This window comes from Telopea speciosissima, chromosome 4 (genome assembly GCF_018873765.1).
Source record: "Telopea speciosissima isolate NSW1024214 ecotype Mountain lineage chromosome 4, Tspe_v1, whole genome shotgun sequence".
Lineage (NCBI taxonomy): Eukaryota > Viridiplantae > Streptophyta > Magnoliopsida > Proteales > Proteaceae > Telopea > Telopea speciosissima.
Window position 1 is genome coordinate 68732436 of NC_057919.1, and position 11922 is coordinate 68744357.

The 11922-nt window shown below is 38.0% G+C and overlaps 1 protein-coding gene across 1 annotated transcript; it reads left to right on the forward strand.

Annotated features, from left to right (window-relative positions):
* Positions 1-921: 921 nt before the first annotated feature.
* LOC122660274 (pinin) lies at positions 922-7853 on the forward strand. Its single transcript, XM_043855508.1, has 6 exons — positions 922-1227; positions 5098-5176; positions 5262-5324; positions 6886-6930; positions 7017-7073; positions 7449-7853. The coding sequence occupies exons 1-6, from the start codon at positions 1022-1024 to the stop codon at positions 7539-7541; spliced, it is 543 nt and encodes a 180-aa protein (XP_043711443.1). The 5' UTR covers positions 922-1021; the 3' UTR covers positions 7542-7853.
* Positions 7854-11922: the final 4069 nt, after the last annotated feature.

Here is an 11922-nt window from a genome sequence, read left to right on the forward strand (position 1 = left end):
TAGCTTAAGCTTTTGATTGGACATCGACGAGCCAAACTCAAATTGGACTGGAACTTCTATCCTTGACAACTTTGATTGCAAGAGAGATGAGACTTTTATATTTGCAATGTTATTGCTAAGATTGAGACCAATCTCGTTATAACCTTAGGCCTCCTAACCAATCTTGAGAAGTCAAACTTTGCTAAGATCTTTGAATATACTCATAATATTCTTTTAAACCCAATGAAGATTTACCTTACACATGGATTTTCTTTTATTGAACGCAAATATAAAATCTGGTGTGTGTGTGTGTGTGTGTGTGTATGCGAATCACTATCCCCTCCAATTCGTTGCTACCTCCAATTCCTTCAATTCCTCCAATTCCTCATATGGGGGCGGAAATGATCATCCTACCCCCTACCCAAAAACACTGCCCAAGGTGGTTCCACTCCCCCTATTAGAGAAACTGGAAGAATAAAAGGAGGCAGCGAATTGAAAGTGATAATTATTCATGGGTACGCTAATAAGATAGACAACTGGACCACTTTAAAACATTTAATTGACCCAAATGGTATTTTGTGAGTATCCTTATTTTATTTAACTTTAACACCTATTAGGTTAGGCACGGTTTTAAAAATCCGTACCAAATCTTACCAAACAAAAAACAAAAAAAATTCGTAGCAAATCGGTCGGATCGCCCAATTAATATCGGTATCACCTGATCAAGATAGATTGGTCGGATCGGGTTATAATTAAAACCGGATCCAATCCGGGCCCGGATGAACCGCCAGTTCTGTTCTGATTTCCGAGTCTCTGACCCCAAAGGCCATCAGTAGAATTAGGGATCAGAAATATCAAGACGCAGGAATTATTACCCTTTGTCCCCTATCCCGCAATCTAATATCTATCGTGTCTCGATTTGGAAGCAAGAAGGGAAGAGAGATTCAGAGTGATTTCATAGTTTTTTCTTCTTGATTTTATCTTCTTTTTCTTTTTTTAATAGTCAGAGCGGAGCGATCATCAAGAAACTCGGACGCTATTCATGGCTGCTTCGTCCTCTTCTTCATCTTTATCGTCTTCGCCTGACTCGTCGTCTTCGTCTCATCGGGACCGTCGTCGTAGTCGTCGTCGTCATCGTGGGGACAAAGACGCTCTCAAGATTAGAAAGAAGAGCCGTTTGAGGTCGAAGCGAAAGCGAAGACATCACACTTCTGACAGTTCTTCTTCTTCCTCTACCGATGGTTACAGGTTTGGTGATCTATTTATTCTCCTTTTACCCTCTTTCCATTATCAGTCACTTGAATGCGTGGATAACTTCTTTTTATTTTGCTTCTTTCAACCTGAAACAGGAGTTAAAGTTTGAAACTTTCCCCTGGTGTTGGTTTTTTCTTTCTTTACGAGTTATGTTATCGGACTTACTTAAGATCTCTTCAGGGTTGGAGATTCGTCGTCCGGTTCGGAGTTTGTGCATTCAGTTTGATTCGATTTTGTTATTTTTCTTTTTTACCCAACCAGAAAAAGGAACTGGATGAAGAAGCAGTCCTATCCGAATTATGAATTCCAAGTTTTTATTACATTGTACGTAATTCTAATGATCTTAGTATTCTACAACCGACCTCTTACAGCCTCAGCCTTGCTTCGCTGGCTAAGCCGAGTCCCCCTCCTTGACCCACCCTTACTTTGCTTGATTTCAGATGATTGAACTACATGCTTGGGTTGGGAACTCCCCCTCCCAGACCAAACTAGTTACCCCACCCAAACAACGAGAAAGGAATTTGATTAAACGGGGTGGCATTTCATTTTTTATCTTAGTGGTTAGGCCATCACTGATTGTGCAAGAAATATTAGGTTTAGTATGGGATTTATGTTGACATCTCAGGGTTCTATTTTGCACTAACGCCATGTTGTATCCAAAATGCCTTCAGTAACCCAGGAACCATTTAGATCTTATATTGTAACTTGTAAGACACTGACAATTACCATCAAATAGGCTCGTTAGGAAATGGATCACTAATTAATGAATGGCAAATTCACTCAAAAGGTTGTCTATTATTCTGAATTTTCTTTTATTCTAAGAGCTGTTATAGATAGAAGATTGTAATGAATTTGCCCTCTTTTGTATTAGTTCAGTTGAAGTAGGCCCAAAGAGAAGAAGCAACGAAAAGTCAATAGTATGCATATCGTCTTTGAAGCTTGTAGGACTAAACAAAGCTATACTTATCAATTAGTACTGAAAAGTTTGATTGGATGTAAGTAATTGATAACAACCAACTAATAAGAGGTAGAATACTAGATTAAGATACAAAAGATATTTCATTTCATTCACTTAAACATGTCATATGAGGACTGGAATTTGAAGGAACAATTTAGGGATTTTAATCATTTTATGAAATGGAGGAATTGCATGACTCTTTCCCCCGAAAACAGATTTGGCTGACTGGATTTAAAGACAAAAATTCTAGCTTGAGATTCTATTGGTGCCCCCTTTGTCTTCTTTGGGCTGGAACTCCTTGTTGTACCTCCTTCCTCTTCTCTTTTAATGAAAAATCAAAATAGAAATACAGAGAACTATTTCTAGAGGGTGCCACGATTGGAGAATTGCCTCTTCAAACTTCATTTAAAAAAATATTGTAATTCTGTTTACACATCAATGAAGGGGAGAATTGATTGTATTTTAATGTCTCTGGTAGAACGTAGTATAGGAGAGCATAGATTGTATCTTAATGTCTCTGGTAAAAAGGAGTACTGCTGTACGTTAAAGAGTGTAATTGCTCTCTTTATTCTTTTGGAAGTCATTTTTTAAATGGTCAAATCCCCAGTAGATAAAGTGGATTCTCTTCTAAAATTGTACTGATAACCTGGTCTGAAGCACGAACTGCTCCTCCCTTATACTCCATTTGGTTGTGAAAAAGTTAAGATAGAATAAGAAGAGAAAGAAGAGAAATAGAATAAGAAAAGAAACAAGAGGCTTTTTTTTTTATTTGGTTTTGTAGATAAAGTTTAAGGAGAACGTGGGAGGTTATGTGCTGTGTACTGGTTACCTAAATCATTAGATTAACGGAACTCCAAGAAATAACCAGAATCATAGTCAAGTAAAGAGCTGGAATTTAGTAAAAATTTAATAACAACCAAACAGGGATTCTGATCTAGCTTAAAGACTGATTCAATGTGAGTCTAATGGGGAGAATAACTCCTCAAAAAACTGACTGAGAACTAATGGGCAGATCTGAAGTTATACAAATATCCTACTGAAGTTAGGTTTCCAGATTAAAGGCTTCAGAGCAAGGTATTGATCTTAGATGTGAATGAGATCAAATCAAGGATCGTAAGATGATTAAACAGTAAGCAGATTCAAGGATATTTAACTGAAAATCAATCTGAACTGAAAACAGTATTTGATCCGGGGTAGATACAAAATGAGAAGTTTGATCTGAAATAGGATTCTTCCAAAACAATTAAACACCGATTCTGATATTTGAAATCTCAGGTTCTGTTAAATAGAAAATCAGAAATCATACTTGGTGAAGGATTCTCAGAAACAGCACAAAAAATTGGAATTTAGATCAAAACAGCAATAGAAATTCGGGCAGAAACTTGATATAATAAATAGTTAATGGAACATTGGAACCTCAGATTTAAACAATCAGGATCAGATAGTATAGCATATGCATCAAGAACAGAAATTTCTGTGCTAACCTGATTTCAATGGAAGGAGGAGGATATGAATCAAGATTCTCACTTGATCCTTTACTGGAATCCCACCAGCCTTACCTTAGCATCTCACAACAGAATTCTTAATCTCACAGAACATAAGGGCTAAAGCCAAGCTTCGTTCGATAAGTAAAATCATGGGGGGAGGCTCTATGGCCTTACATGATTATATAGAAACTGAATAGGTTTTATCATACTGGCCTTAGGATATCCAGCAACAATAGGAAGCAAACCTTCACAAAAGAGGAAATTAAAATAACAAAAATAAACTAGGACAAACCCTCCCATCCGCAACTGATCCTGACTAGGACTCTTGTCTCTTACTAATTTAACAGGATCGGAATTAATAATGAAGATTATAGCCCTTACAAGGAAACTTACTAAGAATAAAACACTGAAATAAAAATCTTAACTGGTCCTCACGATCTGGTTTTGAGTAAACCTGTAACATCCAAGCCGCAAGGCTTGGCTTGAACCAGAAACTGGTCCAGTTGAACCAAGGCTGGTTCAAGGTGGAACCACAGGCTCTTTAGACTTGGCCTGGTTCCTGTAATGGTAACTTCAAGCAGTACCTCTGATCTGCCTGGTTTTTTGTAATGGTACTTCAAGCATCATATGGCTTTTGTTTTTTGAATTTCCTAGTACCTTCAAATAATGAAGTTACACAAAAATTCCAGGAGAAAGGATGTAGAGAGAGTTGATCAAGACAGATTGGTGGATGGGGGCCGAAGGGATGGAGTTTCGTTGAGGGTGAGGCATCAGGTGGGAACAAGAGAGAGACTAGTTGAGGGATTGAGATTGTTTGGGATTGAGAGATCAATTGAGGCAAGTAGGGCTGGTTGAGAGGGAGAGGGAGAGGGGATTGGGTCTCTCTCTTTGATTTTCTCCCCTTCTCTCTCTCTCCTCTCTCCCTTTTGGAAAGAAATCTTGGGCACTAAAATAGCAGTGGGCCTTAAAACATCTCTTAGAATGTTTTTTGCATTTTAATTTCTTTCTAGAACCAAATTGTGAAGTTGGGAATCCATTTTAATTTCTTTATCCTTCCTGCTAATGGATTGCTGGTGTATGTCAGAAGCACTTTTTCAGATAAATAACTATGATGCTCTATGACACGTGTTACAAAATCCAGACTATTATGGGGCTCAGAATAAGCACTCTTCCCCCTTGTTAGTTTTCACTTTAGTGGACAAAAAATTTCTCTGTTACATGTAATTTCCCTTTTAATGCATAACCGGTCATCCTCTTGTTACCATTATATATTTTTGAATGCAGTCTGCAGTTCTGTTGTCTTAATGCTTTTCATGTTTGTTCACATTTGGGAATATTCTCTACTATCCCTTAGCCTAAATGGAAGAATCTATTAAGGTTCTACTAATGCCCTGCTATCTGATGTTGTGTGATCTGCAGTTGTAGCAACTCTTCTGACGGTGAGCATGAGGTATCCAATCATTCAAGGAAGCGCAAGCATTCTGACCATCCACGGAAGGTAGTTCTTTTTAACCGGCTTTCATTTTCTTTTGCTTCTTGGAATTGCAAATCTGTTTGATCTTTCCATTTTTCTTTCTTTGAAGACCAAGGAGAAGGATAGAGGCAAAAATCACCAGCACAAGCGCCATAAGCTTAAAGTTAAAGAGGTAGGCCACTTGTCTCTCTGTAATTTTCTTTTTAGATTAAGAACAGGTTTAGATAACTTTACAGTTGTTTTCTCTGTGTTTATGGTTTTCAGTTCTACATAAGAAAATATAATCATGCTATAATGATAATAATTGGAAATTAGTTTTATTTAGTTAAAAAACTTGATTGTAAAATTGCGGTTCTACACTTGATTTGGTTTTGAATAGCGCATGGACTGTTTAACTAGGTTTCCTTGGCCATGTTTTCCTCCCTCATTTAAATTTAATTACTTGTTAACATATAATATCCAGTAATCATCATTTTTCATGTTCACTCCTGGTTGTTAAACGAATTACTTCATTTTTTTTTTGGTAATGTATTTGAAAATGATCTCAGATCTAGTTGAAGGAGAACTTTTTAATTGAAGTTGCTGGTTTACTAGTTGGTTCAAAATGTTTTTGACTCTGAAAAGTCAATATGAAGGGCTTCCTTGCAACATCATCCTATTTGCATGAGGAAGAATGGACTTGAAACCTATCTTTAGTGTTTTGACATGTCTACGTGTAAACATTCCTTTGTCTTGATATCAAATGACTACTGATCTGGTCATAGATGAGAACACAGAAGCCCCCTTATAATCAACATGTTATAAACAATAACTTCCCATATCAACAATATGCCGAGGACCCCAAGTATTTTTTATGCATGTAATTAATAGTTCTTTTACCGCATTAAATAAAAACCCGTCCGTACAGGCATATATGGCACTAGACATTTTTGTCCAAGCAATATCACCATTGTTTCATCCAGTTGTAGTGAATGTAGATGGTAGTCGAAATATGTACAAGGATATAAATTGTCCACGTCTCCCATTCCCCTAATTTACTACAGAAAACTCATTTTACCAAAAATAATCACTTCTTATAAGTGACTTATTAGAAAAAATAACCCTCATAAGCTCAAAAGAGGCAATGTCTTCTAATTCATGGGGAAATATTTGATAGAATACCCTGACAGTAACGTCTATTAAAAAAATATATAATAATACCAATATCTTCATAATCCCATTAAACTCATACTTTAGAGGTTCATTTTCTCTAGCCTTCAGCCCTTATTGTTGACCCCTTCCCTGGTTTTACCCCTAGGACTTCCTGCTGAGTTTTGATTTTAAAAATTGCTATTAATTATAGTCTTTAGCTGTAAAATAGCCCCACCGTTTTGCAAGGGTCCTTTGCTTTGAGCAAGAGCAACATAACAACATACTTCTAACCCATGGCAATTTCCCCTTTGATAATTAAGATAATTTTTGTTTTAGAACATTTTTTTTCTAATTATCATAATTTTGTTTTGGAGTTGCATTGGTACCCTTCCCTTCCCTTTCTCTGTTTGGCCAGTTAATGGCTGAATTGTCATAGATTATATATCCTATATATGAGGTGCTAATAGTACTTGCTGCCTTTTTATGGATTGGCTCTTCAACATTGGAGCTGGGGTCTGTGACCTGGTGACTGGACGCTGGATTGGCTGGTCTTGCTTTTGGTTCTGGGTCGGGTTTGTCTTGGCTATGGGAGCCATATATAGAAACAGCAGGATGAGGGGAGCAGTAGCCCAGTACAACTTTCCAAGGTTCTCTTTAATGTCACTTGAAGCGCTGGCATTTCAGCTTCCTATTTATTTCACTTTCTGCTAACTTGGTTATCCATTCCATTCAGTTCTTAGGGCGTGACAAAGAAAATGGTGTTCGTCGTAGTGCAGTATCTGGCAAAAAGGTGAGCATTTCTTGGTTTTCCCATTGTCCCATGATTTCCCATAACGTATTAAAAAAATATTTAGTCATTTTAACCATGTTTTAGCTCCCCCTCCTACTATCATTAATGATAACCCTACATGGGCCAGAAGGGAACCCTGAGGTACGGACCTGATGATGTTCTGGTTAATTTTTGTACATGGTACTGAGAACTAAGTTGTGTACTTGGCTTAGATGCACAAGTAACATAGACTGATCTGAAACTCTGCTAAATCATGCATTTGAATTTCCTTCCAAGGCTATTTATGGCTCCTCGTCCCCAAAAAAAAAATTCCATGAAGCTAAATTTGATATCGTGTTACTGTCATTGATGATTACCCTTTTGCTCCTTTACTAGATTTTGTTGAAGCTTGAGAAATCTAAGGAGGACAAGTTGGCAGAAAACAATCGCAATGAATTGCTGAAGTTTTTGAATGCAAGTTATGATTAATTATGTTTCTTTAGACATTCTGGAGCTTCCTGAGGTGGTGACTACTACAGCCTATGAAATTAGTCACCTGCTTCAGATATTTCAATGAGGAAGGTAATGCCTTGGTATATATTTATCCCTTGCAGTTGCCATAACATGTCCAGTCTTTCATTCTCTGGTAATGTATATCAGTGCTTCTATCTTGCTTCATATGTTTGGCCTTTTTTGTTGAGTGTTTGGAATAGAACATGTTACCGATTTGTAAGGTATAACATTAGAGCAAACTGTTCACCTTAAGTTGTACTTATATTTTAACGAGGAAGGGACCATTATCCAATCTTTCATCCTGAAGGGAGAACACACACACACACACACACACAGGTAATGACAATTGCTGATTATGGGAAGTAATTCAGGTCGAGTGTGAAAGTGGGTGATTTGGGCAATGTTTTGCTTTCTACAGTTCTACTGAAAGGCGTGCTTTTATTTGAGAGTACTGAGAACTAGAAAACCAGTGAAAAGTGCACCGTAAAGTTCAAAGTTTATGAATTCCGGGCTGGTATCGATTTCTTTATCTGGTTATATCGGTTTCAGTCTAGTTTTTAAAGTTTGGTTCAATATCTTTTCTGTTTGGTGCGGTCCAATTTGGTTTGGTTTTAGTGTCACAAAAATCCAGTTCAAAATATTATCCAATAAACTCATATCGGTTTTGGGTTAATTCGGTTTCATCCATTCGGATAGGTTTTGACACCCCTACCTGGACCCAACTGTACATCTGTGAAAGCCAAATAGAAAGTGGTGATAAGTCATAGTGAAATGTTGCTGTGAAACTGTAGTGACACTTGGAGTAACACACATCATCATTTGCTTTAGGGCTTTTTGTTATCAAGGTTGAGTTTTGGGTCTTGCAAAAATTTTTGCCCATTTGAAGTGAATAAAATTCCACCCCATGACCCGGAAGGTTGGGTTTTGGGTCTCTTTGTTCTAGGGGTGCAAGTTTGGCCCAATCGGCCCGAACCTGCCCTGGCCCGCCCTGAGCCCGAACAGGGCCTGTGCTAAGATACCTGGCTCTGAGGGCTGGTCAAGGCTGTAAATTTCTTTCCTTGTGTTAAGGTCTGGCCAGGCCATGGTTGAGGCCTTAGGCTGAGCCCGGCCCAGCCCAGCCCAACTCAGTCCAGTCCATGCATCTCTCCCTTTCCTCACTCCATGATCAGGGCCAATCAGGGTCAGCCTGGTCCGACCTTGAGGGCCGATCATTGTTGGATTTTTTAGGCCCTGAGTCAGGGTCGGGTTGGGCCTGGGCCAGCTAAGGGGACACAAGGTTGTGTTGGGGTTTTAAAAAACCCAGTCCAACCCGATCTTGTTGCAGCCCTATCTTTGTTCCGAGGAGCTCATACTTATTGTACAAACTTTTGTGCCCCTTTGAAATGAATCAAACTCATCTCATGAGCAAATAAAATTCCATCCATGAGCGAGTTTGCACCAAAAAAATTCATCCTTCGCTCCTATGATAATTTTCCCCCAAAATCATTATAGCGTGTGGCAGATCCAATAATTCATTTTGGTTAAAGATAGGGATGTAAAGAGAAATGGTTTATTAAGCTAGGGGTCATATGATTGAGTTCAGCTTAAAAATTTTACAATTAATAGATTCTCATGTTAATCAAGTATCATTTTTTTTTTGGTTGTTAAAAAGTCAATTTATTCAGCAAAGCAAGATACACTCTTGAGATATGGCTGGAAATGCTCAGATAGACAGTGATTGGAAATAGGCCAAGATGTATTTTTCGCAACAGAAAAGGCCCTCCTTGCAAGAGCATCTACTATAGCTTTAGCAGCTCTTGGAATAAATGGAAAATTACTGGACTCAAAGCGACTAACAAGATATCTAATGTCAGATACAATGGAACAAAGGATAAATGTTGAATTGCCAGAGTTGGAATGAAGATACGATATCAATTCTTGATTATCACTCTCCACGATCAAATTGTTGACGTCTTCTGAAATAGCCTCGAAAAGACATTGTCGCACTACTAGGGCTTGTCCCACCTGACCATTATCAAAAGAACCTGGTTCTGAAAGTACGGTTATACATCTTCCCATATAATCTCTAATAAAAAAACCCAAGACCTCCTTGATTCCCCTTTGCAAGGAAAGAAGCATAACAGTTCAACTTCACAAGAGGATGACAAGGAGGATCTCATGTCGTCGTTGCTACAGTTTGAGAGCCCATCATAACTTGCCCCTAAATCGGTGGAGCACTCAGGAATTTTGATCAAGCTGTCCAGGCCGATTCAAAAATCTCATATGGCCTTGGTGCCAGAAATCCACAAGAACCAGCAAATAAAATCATAGAGATATGCCATTTTCTTGAAAAAATTCTTCCCATGAATAGAGAGTGAACTCCAATCATCAATCCATTGGAACATCGAAAATCCTTTATTTCTTGAACAATATATGAAAGACTGCAACCGAACCATACTGCTTTTGCGAAATGACAGTGAAGGAAGATGTGATCCAGTGTTTCAAACTCAGCTTCACACTGTTGGCAACCAAGATCCACCATAATTTGCTTTGACGAAGAGCCGCCGATGGAGATTTGTTGCCCGCACAGATTCTCCAAAGTAGAATTTTAACTTTCGAGGTAGTGTTACAATTCCAAATCCACTTCCATACATGTGAAGGCGCCAAATCCAAAGAGTGAGATCTAGACGTCGATGGTTTTGACCTGGATGAGTTCATCCATTCATTACAAAGCAGATGATAAGCGCTTATAACCGAGAAGGCCCCATTCTTTGCAGCGCTCCAACTAAAATAATCGTATCTCTCAAAAAGGTCGAGAGGGATATGGAGAATACAGTCTTTATCGGTTGGATGGAGATACAAATCAAGTTGTTCCCAATTCCAAACTCTTAGATCTTGATCAATAAAGTTCGAAACCCAATTGTATGGACAATCACGAATTGGAGGGAACTGCACTTGGAAGTTTGGCGATGACGGCACCTAGTTATCCTTCCAAACATTGATGTTAATATCTTTTTCAACATGCCACAAGATACCTTTTTTACGAACTTCCCGACCCTCCAAAATATTCCTCCAAGCCCAAGAAGAGTTAGAACCCAACTTGGCATCGAGGGAGGAATGGTAAATAGATACACTTCATGACGGTGGCCCATATCAAGTTAGGTTCAGACCAAAACCGCCATGTGACCTTACATAATAAATCCTTATTCTGAAGAGAGGGGTCTCGAAACCGCAAATCCCCTTTCTCCTATTTGGCACAATCTTTGGAAAAAAATCCAATGCATTTTATCCCAATCCGAATCATCACCTCAATGGAACTTGGTGGCGGACTTTCTCAAGTGATTGTGATGAGATTTTGACAATTTTAAGTGGGGACACACATAATTTGTTCTCCAATTATCCTATTGGTGGAATTTTTACATTAACATTCAATAAATTCTTTTTTTAATTATTATTATAGAAAAATCAATCCTATCAATTTTAGCCTTTTTGGATGAAAATTTTACATAAAATATACAATCATCCAATCGCACTTTATTTGACAGTTACAGGAGGAAACTCTACCAAGCATGATGGAAGATGGTGCATGTAGCTGTAAAAGACTTATCTGTCATTCTTGATGAATTTCTGACATGCGTTACTGAGGAAAAAGGTTGCCATTTGTGGTTTCCAAACATCCCCATCTTATAACCATTTTAATATGACCAGGACATATGAAGGAAATGTGACAAACCTGATTGTCAAGTCTGCCACTCCAATGTCTATAGTGGTTCTACCAAGTGTGAAGGATATATTTAATATATCTGATTCTTTTGTTAGATGGATTCTCAGTTTCATTTTTAAGGATATCAATGGTTGTGTCCATTCCTTAGCACAAAAGGTCTTGTCTGTATGACATGTAAGACTCCACTCTTTGGTTTCTAAATTAGGATTTTTTTTTTTTTTTTTTTTTTTTTTGACATATATCTTCTATTTGAATATAATGTCTTTCTATCAGAAGAAAAAAAACCCTTCAACAACCTATCCATATAAAATAATATATGAACATCCCCATGGCTGTTTACTAGCCTCTGCCTTAGAGAGAAAACTAAAGCACCTACAGCAATTCCGTCCACACTTTTAGGTCATGTTTGGTTGAAAGTGTCGAACGAGTTAGATCTCGTCGGATCTGGATTCTGTGTTTTTTTTTTTCCTGTTTGATTTCTTTGAACACAGTTCCTTGTTCAAATCCATAGATCCACGAGAGTCCACATTTTAGGCTATTTTGAGAATCCAAGAGAATTACCCCTTGGGGTAAATTCAGTAACGAATCCACACGAGTCCACCTTCTCTGTTTTTCTCTCTCGCTCTCTCAATTCTTGTTCTCCATACCGGTCAT

Coding starts and splice junctions, on each gene's coding strand:
- LOC122660274 (XM_043855508.1), top strand. CDS start 1,022: ATGGCTGCTTCGTCCTCTTCTTCATCTTTATCGTCTTCGCCTGACTCG. Junction 1,228..5,097: donor TCCTCTACCGATGGTTACAG/GTTTGGTGATCT, acceptor TGTGATCTGCAG/TTGTAGCAACTCTTCTGACG. Junction 5,325..6,885: donor ATAAGCTTAAAGTTAAAGAG/GTAGGCCACTTG, acceptor AGCCATATATAG/AAACAGCAGGATGAGGGGAG.